This window comes from Macaca thibetana, chromosome 11, assembly GCF_024542745.1.
Source record: "Macaca thibetana thibetana isolate TM-01 chromosome 11, ASM2454274v1, whole genome shotgun sequence".
In the NCBI taxonomy this organism is placed as follows: domain Eukaryota; kingdom Metazoa; phylum Chordata; class Mammalia; order Primates; family Cercopithecidae; genus Macaca; species Macaca thibetana.
Genome location: NC_065588.1, coordinates 23,687,667 through 23,706,988, shown reverse-complemented (window position 1 = coordinate 23,706,988; position 19,322 = coordinate 23,687,667). Strand labels below are relative to the sequence as shown.

The 19,322-nt window shown below is 34.8% G+C and overlaps 1 protein-coding gene across 19 annotated transcripts in view; it reads left to right on the top strand.

Annotated features, from left to right (window-relative positions):
- SOX5 (SRY-box transcription factor 5) overlaps positions 1 to 19,322 on the top strand; it is a 1,034,891-nt gene that overhangs the window by 956,654 nt on the left and 58,915 nt on the right. For all 19 annotated transcript variants that reach the window (XM_050746696.1, XM_050746702.1, XM_050746700.1 and 16 more), the window contains one exon: positions 2,030 to 2,176. In XM_050746696.1, the coding sequence (XP_050602653.1) occupies positions 2,030 to 2,176 (147 nt within the window). The remainder of the gene's footprint in view (positions 1 to 2,029; positions 2,177 to 19,322) is intronic.

The window sequence follows — 19,322 nt, the reverse complement described above, 5'->3', positions numbered from 1 at the left end:
AAATAACACAAATAACCAATAATTTTGTCAATAATATGAAGAATCAAAATTAAATTTTGAATAACTGTTTTGTTCACATTTTCTTTACCCACAGATATTGTAATGTTCCATGTCATTAGTAATTACACAATAATCTCATTTTTAGTGTATAACAAATCAGTAATAGAAATTTTTATCCTCTAGTAATAATACCCAGTGAAATCATTTTTAAAGACAAGAATACAATATACAATCCAATATGAAATGCATAAACTATAATATAGTTAGCTAGTTAATTTGTGAAAAAACATACATTTTTAAAAATTCAATATTAGTACATGCATTCTACTGGGCATAGTTTTAATCTGTAAAGTGATATCCTAGGATAATTGGTTGTTTTCTTAAAGACTTTATAAGTAGTTTAGAATGATGCCAGAAAGAAGTGCTTTTTAAATTGCAGGGTATAATGCCATAGATTTTTAACACAGGTGGGAGAAATGGATCAATTCTGGTAGTTTTTCTTTAAATAGTAAACTCTAAAGTCTTCATTTTTGAAGTGAATTATCCTTTTAATGTTTATGTAATTGAAGACAATCATTTTTATTCTTTCCAGTTGGCTGGGGTAAGAAAAGATGTAATTATTCTAACACATAAAACGCTTATGGGATAATTATTAATATAAAAATATTTTTCTGGTTTTCAGTTTTTCTCTGGAATATATTTTACATTACTTTGCATGAAAATAAGCCATAATTTTTATCGATAATGTTAATGTATTTTTATTTAGGTTATAGTGTCTGGAGACTTATGTATGTGTATTTTTCACGTAAATGTGTGCTGTCTTCAGTTTTCATTATTTTATTTAGAGAGAGACAATGCTAATCAGGATCTGTGGCTTATTGTGAGCAATTTTGTCTTTTGGAATTTCTCTTTCAGAAAAAAAATTAAGATAATCAAGATAACTATTTCACAGTACTTCTCCTTGAGAGCTTTTTTTCTTGCTTCATTGTAGAAATTCTAGCTTGCATTGTAAATGCTATCCATGGAATCTCAAGACGAATGAGAAATAAGAAACTGGGATATGTGTGTGTGTGTAAAATTTACTTAATATTAAATATATAATTAAATATTTAGTAATTTAAATGATATATTTATTTAATAATTATTTTCTTATGTAGTTATTTAAAATTTTAACAAAGTGCAAAAAGAAGATGAAAAGAGTAATAATCTAAATATTTGATGTAATATTTGAATTTAAAGCAACTTCCTTGTTTTAGGATAATATATCATATGGCTATCATTATCAAAGTAAAATTTTTCTTTTATTAATTACTTGGACAGTTTCTATTGCTTATTTGATAAGAATAGGTAATGGCTTAGTGGAAGAATATGTGTTTTAGGCAGTATTCTTTAAAACCTTAATCCTCAAGATAATTTGAGATTTGTCTGGGTTTATATATCATGAAGTAAAGTAAACTTCTGGCAAGCATCCAGTTAATTTTTATCAACGTAGACAGACGGACCAGATAATATTCTTTAAGTGCTTTTTTTCCATTGCCTTTCAGTGACTTTTCTTTACTTCTACCCACCTAACCCTCAGAAAAATTGTTTCAGGTGCCCATTTCAAGAAATCAAAGAGGCATACAGGGCTTGAACCAATATGGATAGTAGAAAATTACTGTGTATATGAAGCATCCTTTTGTAACACACTGTGTAAATTCAAAGTAGAATATAAAGAGCTCTTAACTGGATAATATGTTATACTTGCCTTCCATAGACATTGGAATAAAGTAAATATGGATGGCTCTTATTTGCTTTGAGTCCCTGGACATACTGAAGGTGAGATCACTTATATGTGGTATCTGCCATTTCTCCCCTAAAAAGTAATGAAATCTGAGGTGACAGCTTCTTTCTTTAAATATTCCAGTACACTAAACAAAATGCCCATAGGAAAAATACCACATCTGAATATATGTACTCTCTGAAAGGTACGTTTATCTTATTATTCACAGTATTCTTTCTCCCCCCCCCCTCTCTTTTTCTTCTGTAGCAGTTATATGCTGCCCAGCTAGCTGCAATGCAGGTATCTCCAGGAGGGAAGCTGCCAGGCATACCCCAAGGCAACCTTGGTGCTGCTGTATCTCCTACCAGCATTCACACAGACAAGAGCACAAACAGCCCACCACCCAAAAGCAAGGTACCCTTTTGAAGAAACCACTGTCTTGCCACTTAGTTTTATTTTTCATTCAATGGTATTTACTAAATGTCTATTATATGCCAGCAGCTAGGTTAAACTCTGGGTGTACAAGGAGGTAAGAGTCAAGTAAGGGCAACAGGTGTGCATGTAAACTTATCTGCATACATGTAATCATTCATTTATTCATTTATTCAATATGCATGTACGGATAACTATAGCAGAAAATGTGAGTGATAAAAAAGATAATCAAATGGGTATCTTGTACCCAAGGAGCTTACAGTCTGATTAGGTAGCTATGTATAAAAATAGCCAAATAGCCATACTCTATGAAACAAAGTAAATTGTATAAAAAGTTATAGATAAAGTACATTGGAAGTTATATTGGGAGGCAGAGATGATCTTCAGTGGGAGATCCCAGCAGGAGTTTGCCAGAGAAGGGACAACTGAAATAGACCTTAAAATGCAAGTAGTATTAGGACCTACAGAAGGTGTTTTAAAAATATCAGTGACTGTTATGATGTGGTGCAGTGTAGATATACTTTTAGATAAATCACCCACCCAATGAGATTATGATGTAAGGAAATGAAGATAATAGTAGTGTTAGAAGTAAGGCAATTTAGAAGTAGTTTTGGTTTTTAAGCTAAGAAAACATTAGAACACATGGAAAAGGATCAGGGAAAAGTCAAATAATGTATGTTTCTTGGCCTAAAAGGAGCGAAAAATTGATTTTAAAATTGTATTTGTGTTAAGATCTTGCTTAAATGATATTGTGTAAATATATTAAGCTTTCCATGCAAGAAATAAGAAAAGTGATCATAAAGCGAGATTCCTTGAGATTACTCAGGGAAACAACCACAGAAAATTTGATTCTATTAGAAAATGTTGAATAGAAAGCTGACACACACACATATATACACACACACACACACACACACACATATATATACACATTTTTTTTTTTTTTTTGCTGAATTATGTAGAAAATTGCTTCTGTTCTCCATCCCATGAGTGCCATGTTGACATGTCTAAAGCAAACTAGGGTAAGAATAGTCACAATCGTTGCAATACACAGAGAAAAGGATTAGAAAACATTAAAAGAAAAAAATCCAAGAATCCTAAACAAATCTTTCTCTAGTACCCTGGTGGCTCTGTCAGGATGTCGTTCAGAGTTATTATATACTCCAGAGAGTAAATCAGTAAGGAGAAGGGATCAATCAATCATTTGGAAAAGGGCACTCCAGCCTCCATCTTCCTAGAATTCCCCAGTCCTTTTCCATGTTACTAAAAGACAAATATTTTGGGGAATATAACTTAACCTGGACAAGGACCTTAGACCATGCTTTTTCAACAATATGTAGAAATATTTAATGAAAATGATTGTACACACTACATTGACAGTAGTGTGTACATACAATACATATGCCACTTTTAAGATCTTTTTCAGTTGTTTAATGGACCATGCATCTTCTGTGCTTAATGTATATCTAAGGCCTGGTCTGCTTTTCTTTATAATCACAACAGCATGTAAGTTTTTAAAACTTGGTAATTATTTTAACATTTATTAAATACATTTAATTTTAAAGTAGTGATAATTTTAGTGTTTCTGTGGACCAACAGTTTTCATGTATCACCTGTAAAGAAAAATGTACTTTGGATAAAATAAATCGCTGTAGCAGCATAGTCATTGTCATACACAGATACATCTATGAGTTATTATTCTCTGTTTTTTCCCTTGATTTATTGATGTGATTTCACATCATGTTTCATAATGAGGCTTTACATCAGGACATTTCACTTTATGATTTTAGGATATGTAGCTCACTTTTAAATGGCTGATGGATTTTTTTCTTACACCTACAATCACTTTTTATCATTGATACCTTCTCACCAGATTACTTATACATATCATCATGAAGCTTTTGATGTCAGTCAGCCTCATCCATTTACGCATCTGCTCATTTGTCCATTCACTCATTTATCCATTCAAATGTTTATTGAGCAGTTGCTACAATGATATTTTCTTAGGTAACCATGGAAAATGCTAATGTAACTGAAGGTTTGCTTTGCTAACATTAAGAAATTGCTTTATGAACTATATAGTTCTCTACATTCATAGAACCTTATAGACTTTGTGCAAAAGAGAATGATTCTTTCAGTAGTGTCAGAAATCTGCCACATCCTGTGGTTTTATATACCTCTGTTTATTTAATACAAGTGAAAAAGTAGATTGTGTTTCTATAGCCATGATTATACATTATTTAAAAATATAGTTCTTCTTTGAAATTCAATTACTTTTTGAAAGTAAGCCTTTATGAATTTTCTATCATATAAAGTTTAAGAAAACAGTGGGTGTTGTACTTCTTTCCATCCACAATTATTGTAAAATACACAAAGGTTTAAGAATAAAGTGCCTCTTTTCAAGTAACAACGATTTAATAAAAATATGCCCTTTCTTTGCTCAGTGCCCTCTAGCATACTGTCCACAACTGCTCTTATTGTCAGAAAAGATTTCTTCCGTGTGTTTGTGTTTCGGCTCAGCAGTAAAATGTAGTGGGTTAAAAATAGCCACACCAATAAGTAATACTGTTGTCATTTTAATGAAGAACATGGCCAAAAAAATACCACCTATAGTAAATAAAGAGGACCCATTACAATACATGAATTTACTTTCTTGTAGCCTGGAATTGACATTTATACATAGCATAATAAACATTTTGACTTCACAAAGCTATTTTATTCATGTGTAATAGCTATCATTTATTATCATATTTATGTTTTTAAGCAAATAATTATTAATGTCTTGGGGGTATTTTCTGTGTGTTTTATTGGCAAATTTTCATGTCTGTGTTACCATAAAATAGAGTTATTTTACTAAAGGATTTTGTGTTGTCTACATACTTACCTGGCATAAACCAAATTGATGGTTTAAGTTGAAAGTATATTTGCTCTTTGGAACAATGGAATTGTAAGTCACATCCAGGTGACAATGTGAAGATAATGATCTTATTGATAGCTGTCAAAAATCTACCATGTTCTCTGAGTTGCATTGCCTGCCTTTCTTCCTGGGTATGCCTTTGCCTTTGACTCAGAACTCTAGAGAAGGACACAAACAAAACTTATTTGCAATTTGCAAAAAATGGAAGGGGGGAATCGAAAGGAGGGGGCTCCAAAAGACTGTAAAATTGTACAGCATGAGTCCTCTGATGCATGCTGTTTTCAATCTGCTGTATGCCAGTTGGAGGCTTGGGGAGTGTGTGCGCGAGAGAGAAAGGATAATGCTGAGAAATGATAGAGTGGCTGTGACCTCCAAGCTCAGCCTGGAAATCCAAGACATTGATTTCACTTAGCATTCCTGCTGAGAAATCTGGCGGAGTTCAGTTGTAATAAAAGAACAAGATTCTGTTCTAATGGTAATGGCGTATGACAGACATATCACTTTGTCTGTCCTCAGCACCAGAGAGAGGAGAATTGGAGAAAGGTCACCTGACCTGCCTGTGGTGTTGTACGAGTGCTGTACTGAGCTTTGAACTGCCGCCCAGGAGCATAATTATTTATAATATTAAATGATAAAGAAACCTTTAGAGGACTCACAGTGAACCTCTGAAAACGGCACACTGGAATTGTGTTCTGTAAATCTGAAAACACGAAAAGAAATCTGGTCTGTTCAAAATCTGCATTCAAGAACATGCATAGTGTTGCTTGTTGAGTTACAGGTCCTTGAACTTACTGTTTGTGAACTGTTTGCATTAATGCCTGACATATTGTCATGAGTTACTTTTTCTTTTCTCAATGCCTTGGTTTTATTAGTCCCAAGCCAAATATATACATACATATACATATATATAGTTATATGTATATACATACGTATATATATGTATATGTATATTTTTCCCCCCCATGGTCTATCTTGCCAAACACTGGATGATACAGAATTAAGAGCATTGACAGACTTTAAAAATTTCTCAGCTGTTACAATAAAATATTTCTAAATACTTGTACATTTGTCTCTTTAGCAATTATTTAATTTGCTCCCTTTTGGATGTTACTCCAGGACTGTTTTTTTCATTGGCCCACAAAAGCGAATATGTTTAGCTCTATTCTAGCTCTTGTATGTCCTAACAGCTAAGTTTATGGCTAAATGTCGGTAAATAAGTCTGAGTGAAAGTATAAAACCTTGAAATTTTATGACAAGAGATCCTGTTTAATGAAAATTATAAAAATAATTATACCTTCTCACATTAAAGAAAATTATTTAATTGAGTTATTGTTAAGCAGTATTGACATTTGAATTACGTATACAATAGTGTTGTTTTGAATCTGCTTATAGCCTTCACAAGTGTTTTAATTATTTGCTTGTAGTTTAACTTTCTGCCACAGAAGGAACTGCAATGTATTCACAACTTTCATTTTTGCATGACATATTTATTTAAATGAATTTCCACATACTTTCGTGTAGTCTTTTAAGAGACTAGATGACCTTTGCTTTGTTATAGTAATTGATCTTTTGGTACATTTGTTTTCTAAAAATAAATGATTTCTTTTAAATTTAATGGAATCAGTATCAGACTTAAAACAGTTACTTTAGGAGGAAGAGTATTTAGACTCAGTTTCACACACAGCTCATAATAATTGTTAGTTATGAATAGGCTTATAGTTCTATGTTATCAAGAAGTCTTCAAATGTTAAGACTTGGTGTGCTAAAATCCAGACTTCACATTGTAAGTGTTCTGCCATTGTAAAAGTAGCAACCTCTTGGGAAAATCCTAAGAGCAACTTGTAAATACTATTAAACCTCCCTTGGTATTTGATGGAAACTTACATATTGCCGGCAGCAGCCAAGAACAGTCAGTTTAAAAAGCCGATGACAAGAGAGAATTCCTGGGTGCTTTTCTTTTAACCTTACCATGACCCTAGTCATACCCCAAGTCACAGTTGTGTTTCTATCAATGGCAAGAGCACACAGATTGTCCTAATCAATTTTTTTGTTCTTTTCGAATACTTCTGACAGTGATGTTCCCATTTGCTCAGCAGTAGCACCTGGGAGTATGACAAGGAAAAGAAATGTTTTGCCGACAAGCCAGAAATGGCCCTAACCAGCTGACCAGACACAACCAGATTTTTTGAGCTGCACTGTCCTTATAATATTGCTTCAAATTCAGAAGCAAGAACTGGAACTTTATTGTTATCTGATCCTCTTTCAAAGGCATAGTAAAGATTTTGCCTGATGTGGTACCACCTGTTTGTGTTAGTAATATCAGCAGTGCCGATGACTCCTATTAGGGAACCCATTTTTTTGCTGAAATGGTACCAATCACATAGTTTCATGCTATCAAGTAAACATTATATCAATACACACTGATCTGCATGGTAGAATTTTGTAGTTTAATACTGTGAGTCACCATTTGTGGTACACATATACACAAGATTACTTAGCAATATGCTAGCAGTATGAGAAATCAGAGGATAATCAAGATTCGTCTTGATTGAGGATTAGTTCTCACAGGAGATTTGGGAAATGAAAGCATTTTTGGTAATTGGAGACAGTGTTTTATAATACCAAGTGGGGAAAAAGCAGAATACAAAGCACACATACAGAGTAATCACAACCAAGTCTACCTACCACTAACACAAAGTATAAAACATTATTTTTAATATTGTGACAAAAAAACATCTGTTGAAGATAAAGCACAAGAGTGGCCGGGCGCGGTGGCTCATGCCTGTAATCCCAGCACTCTGGGAGGCCGAGGCGGGTGGATCACGAGGTCAGGAGATCCAGACCATCCTGGCTAACATGGTGAAACCCCATCTCTACGAACAAATACCAAAAAATTAGCCGGGCATGGTGGTGGGCGCCTGTAGTCCCAGCTACTCGGGAGGCTGAGGCAGGAGAATGGCGTGAACCCGGAAGGCGGAGCTTGCAGTGAGCCGAGATCGCGCCACTACACTCCAGCCTGGGCGAGAGCGCGAGACTCCGTCTCAAAAAATAAAAAAATAAAAATAAAGATAAAGCAAAGACAACAAAGAGACTTCATGAGTTTGAAATGGACTAGGAAGTGCTATGGCCTCCACAGGAATATTTCCATGGTGAAAAGTTCAAAAAGCACTGCTCTATGTAACTATAACCTCATTTAATAGTTTTCATATTTCATCTGACCATGTGAAATTTTGAGTGGTAGTTTCTAGGGGTGTTATTTCCAATATGTAAAAGTTTTAGAATACTACTATTTGACTTACTCTGAGAGCTCTTAAGGTCAAAATCTCAAATCATGACTTACTGCACAGGGCTAAAACTGGTCTGTGAATGTAGTATTTCTAAGTAATTCACAGTGCTGAAATAGTATTGATAAAAGAGGAGCCGCCATTTATCTCTATATATCAGCATCAAATCACTGATCCATCCTGAAACCGGTGGGCCTGGTACTTTTGTAGATTCCATTTCTCTCACAAGTTCAGGACAGAAAGGGGTATTTGCCTCAGCTAATTATAACCGCGTTTAAATTGACCATTTTCTCGTCTTAACAGTGTCTGGCATATCACTTAAATGCCAGAATCTGCTTAATAAATTATTCTGTATGCTTTGTTACATAGCTGTTGAAAACCCCTTTCTCTCCTTTATTTCAGTATCTGTGAAATAGCTATTTTGTTATCCTTTGAGATGTGATATGGATGTGTCATATACTCAAGAGGTGAATTTCATCTAAGAAGAATCCCTCCATAAACTGCAAATGCCACCCGTTATCATTATCATCACTTCCTGGGTGGGACTTATTTACAGTGGATGTAACATAGTCGCCCTGTCATTTTAAATGAAATAGTTTTCTTTTTGTGATTCTGTGTTGCTACATGGAAATAAGTTAAATGAAATGTTATCAACAGGACCCCTGTGATGAGCCTCCTTCTTTCCTTTTCATCTTTATTCAGTTGATGGAAATCTCAAACGGCTAGGTACTTAAACAGAGGCTTTTCTGAGCTCTGTGGTATTAAATGTCCAGATCATTAGGCGATATATTCTTATGATGCAGAAAGTTGAGGATTGGTCACATTTTTACCATAAAAACAATAAAAATTATGGAAGAGGCTAGTTGTAATCTCAGCATTAAATGAAAAAAACAAATATGCGGAATGATTTAGGTAATGTCCTTTGAATTTTCCCAGCCTGGGCTGTGTATCCCAGTATATGGATTTTGTTTTGACAGAACCATGTCTCATGCACACAGCATGATGAGCCATGTCAAAGCTTTTTAAGAATGCAAACCATGGGCAAAGAAGAGGATGTGGAACATGTGCAGACTAAGGAATATCCACAGAATCAGATTTTTTAAGGGAAACTTGCACTCTAAAATAGGTGCAACCCAAAGTAGATTCACCACCTAAAAATCTGTGTGTTTGAAGCATTGTAATCAAAAACAGCAGGTAGTTAAAACCTAAGTCATTTAGGGAAATAAAAACAGAACAATAAAGGATGTCTGGATATAGGAGTATCTAATAAAACCTCAATGAATATCATAGCTGAAAATGCTAAGTCATTATTGTGTCAGAGACTGAGAAAGCAAAAGTACATTTCTGTAGTTACTCTTTTTTGGGGGGAATCATTTATAATTTTGACTTCCTAAAGCATACTTTAAAACAGTTGAAATCTTTTATTTTTTATGCTAAATTATTGATCATGGCCTCTTTTGGAGCTGTCGATAATCAACTCCTTTTTATCACTTTAGCCATCACCTGTACTGGAACTGTTTGATTTGAGACTTGATATGTGAAACTAAGGAGGACTATTCCTAATGTCAGAGTTAGTTCTTTCTCTTTATTAAATATATGTCACTTACACATTCTTATTCATAAAAGAAGAAGAATTTTAGCGGTCTCTCTTACAGAGATGCCTCAAAGTATAAATTTGTTTGTAAAATGACAACAATTACTGATGTCTTATTTAGGTTGATGGAAAATAGTATATAGGCAAAATTATTCAATAGATTGTATCTAGATTTTCCACTAGAGAAAATAAAGAATACTATTAATATTTTTAAACATTACAAAATGGAGAGCAGAAAGAAAACAATATACAAACTAAACAGGTAGACGTGAGGGTTGGAAAATAGATATGAAACATTCTAAACTGAAGACAAGTTAAAAACCCAAAGTACTCAAAAGTTGTATTTATTTGATAAAATGTATAAGATATTTTATTTATAGAGGTATGGAAGGTTCAGTCAGAAGGAAGTTCAGAAGGTGTTCAGTCCAAGACACAATAACCCAGTCTCAAGGTCACTTTGCTTCTGCCTAGAGTCTCACAATGTCAAGGAGTCCACCAGTTAATGAGATAGCATTGTCTTATTCAGAATAAGTCTTTTTTGTTATTTTCTTCGTTTTTATGGATTTAGGAGTACAAGTACAGTTGTGTTACAAGGATATATCGCTTAGTGGTGAGGCCTAGGCTTTTAGTGGACTCATAACTGGAATAGTGTACTTTGTACCCAACAGGTAGTATTTCAGAATAAGCCTTAATATCACAATGTTCTTATTTAAAGAGAACTGAAAGCATCTTTCCAGGACTTTTTCTTTTGGTGTCACTGAATAACAATTACATTAGTCGTTCTCTTTTGGTTGCAAGTGACAGAAAATGGAAGTCTATTTGGTCACAATTTTTTTTTTTTTTTTTTTTTTTTTTTGAGATAGAGTCACTCTGTCGCCCAGGCTAGAGTGCAGTGGCACAATCTGGCCTTACTGCAAACTCCGCCTCCCAGGTTCACGCCATTCTCCTGCCTTAGCCTCCCGAGTAGCTGGGACTACAGGTGACACCACACCAGCTAACTTTTTTGTATTTTTAGTAGAGACGGAGTTTCACCATGTTAGCCAGGATGGTCTCGATCTCCTCACCTCGTGATCTGCCAGTCTCGGCCTCCCAAAGCGCTGGCCCGTGCCCGGTCCACAATGTCTTTTTTTAAGTTCTGATTTCATGTGTGGTTTAATCAGGAGCCCAAACAATATCATACAGAGTTGATTTATATTTCCTAGCTCTGCTGTTTTTCATTCTTAAAAGGATGGTCCCTTTTTAGTGTTCTGTAGCACCCTATGTTTACGTCTACCATTCACTGATTCAACAAATATTATTTCTATCATGTATCAAGTTTAGTTCAAGCCAGTAGAACTATAGCTGTAAACAAAACAGTAATTCTCTTAAAATTTCACAGTAGTAATGGGGAGAAGCAAACTATGAGCAATTAAACACATAGATAATTTTATGCATGGTAAGTGCTATGAAAAAATTAAAACATGGTCAAAGATAGTGTGCTGGGGACAAGAAGGGAATCTTCTTGGAGAGAGCTTTAAGGGAAGCCCTCTCTGAAATCATGAAAAGGAGGACACCTGTAGAGGTCTAAGGAAAGGTTGTTCTAAACAGGAGGGAAAGTAATTGCAAAGACTGATATGTGGATGAGGCTGGTGAATTCAAGGTTCAGAAAAAAGGCTGGGGTAGCTAAAGTGCAGTGAACATGAAGGAGAATGATAAGGAGTCAGGTTGGGAAATGAGAAAGACCAGATCCTATAGGATTTTTTCATGTTCAGGACTTTGAATTATATTCTAAATATATTCATTTTTAAAGATTAATGATATATTTTCTATCTGTCACACTACTTATCAAGCTGTTGTTATTATGTACTCATTGTCTTCCTCTCAGGTATTGTGTCTTTATAGCAAAGGAATTCTTTTTTCTCCTGTGCCAATTAATTAATTAATATTTTAAGTGCTTCTACAGCACTTCCTTAGAAACATACTGGAATTTGAGCCCTAATGACATATCCTGGATGTTGTTGTTGGAGAGACATAATTCCACAAATATTTGTTAATTGCCTGTGAGGTGTTGGAGTCCTAGGACCTGAGGATAGTGGTCAACGGTGTAGACAGATATGTGTGCTCATGTAGCAGAGTGTATAAAGTGAGGGATATGAAGAAGAATGTAGATAGAGACAATCAGATATAATTTAAGAAGGGCAGTAAGTATGGACCAGGAGTGTAGATTCAACCCAGAATATTTCCTGTTTTATTTTGTTTTTTTTCCAGATTCATTTCATCAGCGAGTTTTCAATGGCAATATAGGAAAACACATAGCATTGATAGTACCTGTCACCACCTATGTGAAGCAAATTACAAAGTCAACTTTTTAGATGATATTTTGGCACTAACACTATTACATGAGTATTGATTTTAAAATAGTCACCTTAAAAAACTATAATTGCTATATACTAGTGTTCATAAGAGTTTTGGAGCTCTTGTTTTACATAATGTCTTTTAAGTAGGTAAACAAGTCACATAAGAAAAAACACCCAAATTTCTGATTAGTATGGTTGCTTTCATATATTGTTAAATCCCACTTCTCTCTCTCTCTCTCTCCTTTTTTCTCTTCCTTCTTCTCTACCTCTTTCCAGTTAGTATATGCTTTTTAAAAGTCACACCTCCTGTCATACAAGCATGTAATGCCACCTGCTTAACAAAGAAAAACACCAAAAACTTCTGTAAAGGTTTTATAAATTTCTTTAAATAATGTTATTTTCTTGGTAAAAAAAAAAAAAAAAAATCATTGTATCATTTATTTAAACATGTGCTTTCTTAAAGCACTTAATATTCAATGTATATTAGTGAAATAGATGAGTTTATATGCAAAGATCTAATACGTCAGTTTTATTGCATTGTATTTCATAAAATGAGATTCTTTTTTGTTTTACCTGTTTTCACATTCATTAATGTACATACAATATGGTAGTGGCATTAATTGCACAAAATTAATGGAAGGAGCAATAGAGATTATTTGATTCCAGAGCATGTCCAAAATATTATAAGAAAATGAGGTTCTCCATCATTATTCGTGTGGTTTCTCATTACTGCTAATAATCAGCTGAAGAACCCAGTCATTCTTAATTAGGGTTTTTAAAACAAAGACCAGAAATGGTATGACTTGATTAGTATTAAATGTGGGGGGGAGGCCGGGCGCGGTGGCTCAAGCCTGTAATCCCAGCACTTTGGGAGGCCGAGACGGGCGGATCACGAGGTCAGGAGATCGAGACCATCCTGGCTAACACGGTGAAACCCCGTCTCTAATAAAAAATACAAAAAAAAAACTAGCCGGGCGAGGTGGCGGGTGCCTGTAGTCCCAGCTACTCGGGAGGCTGAGGCAGGAGAATGGCGTGAACCCGGGTGGCGGAGCTTGCAGTGAGCCGAGATCTGGCCATTGCACTCCAGCCTGGGTGACACAGCAAGACTCCGTCTCAAAAAAAAAAAAAAAAAAAAAAAAAAAAAAAAAAAAAAAAATGTGGGGGGGAAAGTCTTCAGCAGATGCAGTGGTATAATTTACATTAAGTGAATTGTTTAGAGTCTGTGTAATATGATCAGAGGAATTTGTAGGCACACATATTCCTTGTCTTATGTATTGTAAAGTTGGAGAACATAAGAAACATGGACGGCCGGGCGCGGTGGCTCAAGCCTGTAATACCAGCACTTTGGGAGGCCGAGACGGGCGGATCACGAGGTCAGCAGATGGAGACCATCCCAACATGGGCTAACATGGTGAAACCCCGTCTCCACTAAAAAATACAAAAAACTAGCCGGGCGAGGTGGCGGGCGCCTGTAGTCCCAGCTACTCGGGAGGCTGAGGCAGGAGAATGGCGTGAACCTGGGAGGCGGAGCTTGCAGTGAGCTGAGATTCGGCCACTGCACTCCAGCCTGGGCGACAGAGCGAGACTCCGTCTCAAAAAAAAAAAAGAAAGAAAGAAAGAAACACGGACTACCTATTTGAAATTTAGAAAAACTATTTTTAAAGGAAACAGAGCAATTTTTTTTTTTTTTTTTTTTTGAGATGGAGTCTAGCTCTGTCGCCCAGGCTGGAGTTCAGTGGCTCAACCTCGGCTCACTTCAACCTCTGCCTCCTAGGTTCAAACAATTCTCCTGTCTCAGCTTCCCGAGTAGCTGGGACTACAGGCGCCTGCCAGCACACCCAGCTAATTTTTGTATTTTTAGTAGAGATGGGGTTTCACCATGTTGGTCAGGCTGGTCTCCAACTCCTGACCTCAGGTGATCCACCCACCTCGGCCTCCCAAAGTGCTGGGGTTACAGACATGAGCCACCACGGCCAGCGCAGAGTAATTTTATATCTCTTATTTAAATTGAATATATATTTAAAATTTTGTCTATACTGAAATAAAAATTTTGCTCATTGAAATCTTCAACTTATAAATATTAAATTTGAAACAGGTACTCTCAATGGTTCAGAATTATTGAATATTGCTAAGAAACTGATTGTCAGACTGCTGCTTGAAACATAGAAGTTTCTAGATATTAAGAATAGGTAGGAATTTCTGTAAACCTGAGTCATATACCAGGTTGTAATGGGAAGAACGTCCTCCTTTTCTAGTCCTGAATCTCCTTGTAGATAGTATCTTTTGATGCTTCTTATAATTACACACTTCGCCTTGTGAGCTGCAGGACTTAAATTGCAATATCCCACAGCTTTTAGCAGTTGCATTTTCAAATGTGAACTAGCTGATTCCATTGGGTGACACTTTCAGAAGCCAACAGTTTAAGAAATATATTTTATGATTTGGGTTTTTTAAAAGATGAGGATCAGACCTCTAAATTTATAGAAAATAAAGAGAATTTCCATTTTTCCAGTCTTAGAACAATATGAAAGAAACAATGTATACTCAAATAGATAAAAATATTTTTTCTCTCACATTTTTGCCCAATACCAAAAAAGTCTAATAACCTCACATTTTCATGAAACCACAAATTGTATTTTCTTAAAGCTCTGTTATAGTTCTTTGCAAGGCCAATTTCCAGCATTGGGATTCTGTGGGAGACTTTCATTTAAATTGGACCTTTTAAAAACCAAGTAATCTTATTTTTTTGTACTTTATTGTATAATTTGAGCTGTTATGATTTGCTTTACAATTTTAATAACTTTTGGCAGTGTAGATATTTCATAAATAAGAGAAAAATAAAGACCAGAAATAGAAAGGATGAAATACTACAAAAATTCTTCTCTTGTGGTATTTCCAGTAGCACTTAAAATAACATAAGAAAAAAAATACTGTTGTGAAGTATGTTTTAAGAAGCATTATGACAGCAACAGGAATGTCTTTAAATAGGTACAGATTTGTGTTTTCTATACTTCTCTATGCAACTCTTCTGAGGATCAAAGTTTCATTTTAAATCAGTAGGAGCTCAATATTCAGGTCAACCCTACATGAATACAGGGCAAGACAAGAATTTTGGGTCAAATGATGGAATTTTTAGTGCCAGTTTTCATGCAAATAGTGCTGTGATTTATCTAAAAAAATGATGATTCTGGTCCCATTTTAAAAGAACCTCTAGGTAATTTGTGTTTGTTTTGGTTTTGCTTATCTTTTTCTATTAGCATTCATTAAGTTACACCGAACTAGAATTCTGATCTGTTTTATCTGGGACTATAATTGATGGAGTTACAACAAAATAAGTGAAGGAGATATCAAATCTATAGGATGGATCACATTAGAAACATGTCTTCTGTCTATTGAAATTTAAATAGCTGGCCCCTAATAGGCTCTTAACAAATGTACACTTGATTAATGTTTATGTTATAAGAATAAATCTTAATATGAATTGAACCCTAGTTATCACAGTTTGTAATATAGTTTTCACTGTTTCAATCTTTGCAAAATTATGCTTATGAATACAACACAATCTAAGAGAATGTGTCTGTATAAAGTTTTTTTTAACTGCAGTAATTGCTTTCTAGCTATTGTTAAGGTGAACTTTGAACTTTTGTATAGCTATATTTTTTTAGAATATGGGCATATAAAATAAGACATTGAGAATTTAATAAGACAAAAAGAAATATGATTTTTAAAAATATGTTTTTTCAAAATATATTTGAGTCCTGCTTTAAAAAACAAGATCTGGCCGGGCGCGGTGGCTCAAGCCTGTAATCCCAGCACTTTGGGAGGCCGAGACGGGTGGATCACGAAGTCAGGAGATCGAGACCATCCTGGCTAACACAGTGAAACCCCGTCTCTACTAAAAAATACAAAAAAACTAGCCGGGCGAGGTGGCGGGCGCCTGTAGTCCCAGCTACTCGGGAGGCTGAGGCAGGAGAATGGCCTGAACCCGGGAGGCGGAGCTTGCAGTGAGCTGAGATCCGGCCACTGCACTCCAGCAAGGGGGACAGAGTGAGACTCCGTCTCAAAAAAAAAAAAACACACACAAGATCCACTTAGAATAGATAGTTAATAAAATATAACTTGTCATAAATGAGTTATCTTCTATTGGGTAAGGAGAGATGAGAATGTTTTCTGTGGGAAAGAGACATGTTGTTGATCTGTTCCAAGTAAGAGACTTTACATTTTGCTTAAAGCAATATGTTGTTTATATAAATTTTTAAAAATCATGTAATGACTGTTATTCATAGATGAGGTTTCTAGAATTACTTTTAGAAATGTCAAAACAACTTCTATAAAGGATTCTTCAGTAAACCTTTTGAGCACCTCTAATATACTGGACACTTTGGTTGAATAAAAAAAGAACAGCAATTAACACACAGTACAATGTAATGGGGAAAACAAACAAGTAAGCCAACAATTAAAATACTGTAGGCGAAGTGCTAATCAAAGAATAATATGGAGGTAAGGAAGAAAGTTGGTAACATAACCTGGGGAGAAATAGGAGAATAAGGAAAAGGGTTCCAGAAGATGTGACAGTTAGAGGGTTTTTGAAGTAAAATGAAAACAGTCTGTGCAAGGACACATAGTTATGAACGAATAAAAGGTTGGATTTTACCTGAATTTTGGAGAAAGAAACAAGGTTGAGTGTAATACATCTGTAGAACTTGGTGAGTGAATTTAAGAAGAATGAAAATGTAAAGATACAAGTGTGTAACAAATGAAGTCTAACCTCCTTACCATGGCATTCTGCAATCTAGCCCCACCTACCTCACTAGGCTAATTAATACTTCTGCCTTTTTCCCAGTTCCAGAAATGTATACTTCAAACGAAATCACTTTCTCAGGTATCATGCGATTTCACTTCTTTTTGCCTATGTTTGTGACACTGGACTTCTCTGGGTTGTTTCTGCCCTGTTCATTTTACTTTTCTCTCTTTTTTAGCACCACTAGTAACATAATATCCATTTAAACCATCATTTCTATATAGAATTCTAAATAGAATTGGCTATTACATCGCATGTCACCCCACTGCACAAACACATACTCCTTGAATACTATCAAAGCACCCTTATAATACTTCATTGTACTTGTCTTCCCTTGTATGATCCTGAGTCCCATGAGGGTAGGGATTATAGCTTAATCATCCTTAGCACCAAGCACAATACTTGGCATGTAATTAATGCTCTACTTCTTTTAGAAGAATAAATAAATTATCAAAGGTCAATGGTTTGGATCATTGGAAGATAATGCAGTATGAGTAGAATAAGATTGTACCTAAGAGAAATGAAACAATGTTATTTATACAAAAAGATTATGCAATTTAAAAGTAAGATTTGTTCTTATTTAACTTGTCAGTCTAGGTAAAATATACTGGATTTAGGAAATATGAGCCTTTGATCACTGGGGAGATATTATCTATAGTGAACCATGCCTTACTTCCCAGCCCTTACTGTGCTTTGAATAAAGTATTCACCATTTACCTCTTTTTGCCCTGGTTCTGATTGTGAAATTGGCTTTTGTAGATATCTTGAAATTAGGAAAGGTGTACTGTAGGAAACTCAGCGCTATTTAGGTCATGTATAAATGAATTAATTGGCATTCTGTTTTATGCATTACCTCCATTAGTTAGTATACTATGAATACATCTTTAAGTGAGTGACCTCCCTTACGCAAGCTGCTGAAGAATCAAGTCGATTCTGAAATAAAGGACCCAGCCTATACAAATAGTGTCCAGTTTTTTTATATTGTTTAATTGATAGTTCAAATAAAGTTTCAGGAGGGAACAAATTTTCTTTCATTTTGTAAGGTTATTTTTCTCTGCTTCTCTTTTATGCCAAAAAAAGTTCTCAAAAGTGGCAGAGAAACTTCCCACCCACACAAAGACATATTCATTTATATTATATGTATGGATATATTATATGTATGTATAGTCACACACACTTAATGATGGGGATGTGTCCTAAGAAACGTGTTATTGGGTGATTTCATTTTTGCATAAACATCATAGCATATACTTATACAAACCTAGAATGGTATAGACTACTACACACTTAGGTTACATGATACAACCTATTGCTTCTAGGCTGCAAACCTGTACAGTATGTTACTCTACTGAATAGTTTAGGCAGGTGTAACAAAATGGTATTTGTGTATCTAAACATAGAAAAAGTACAGTAAAAATATAGTAGTATAATCTTGTGGGACTACTGTCATACAAGCAGTCTATGGTTGACCAAAATGTTGGTGTTCCTATATAGTACATGACCATATATTTATATGTGTACGTGTGTGTGTGCGCGCGCTATCCCATACAACAATAATCAAGAATACAGATCAATTTTATCTGGCAATGTAATGGACCAAAGCAACATTCAAAATAAGATAAAATCTAAGGCAAATATACCCATTCTTTCTCTTTAATTCATTCTAAAAGGTGTGATGAAAACTCTTCTGTAATGATGTCTTTAGAGTTACTATATAAAGTCTTTTATGGAATTCAGACTGTTAAATGTATTATTCTTTTAATGTTATGGGCTGTGAAAAATTAAACAAGGAGCATTACAGCTGAATTTCACTACACATTAATTATTTTAATCGACTGTTTCTTAAATGAATATCTGATAAATCAATCTTGCAATTCCTCATGCTTCATGACATGCTTAACTCAGTATAGACACTTAAGAATCATTATGCTGTGAGAGCTTTAGTACAAATTCAAAATCGTTATAATTAAGATCAAACTCTTACCTGGTGCTCAGTTCTAAGCCTTTTCATCTTTATTTGAATTTTCTTTGACCCATACCTTGAATGTAACATTATAGTATCAATAGGCAGAATATATCATCAAGCAAAGCATCTTTAATATGTTGAGAAAAAATATTTTGTCTTCAGAGCACAACATAAAAACTGGCCTTAACTGACATTCTGTATAAATAGTCATCACCCCTTGGAATTCTTTA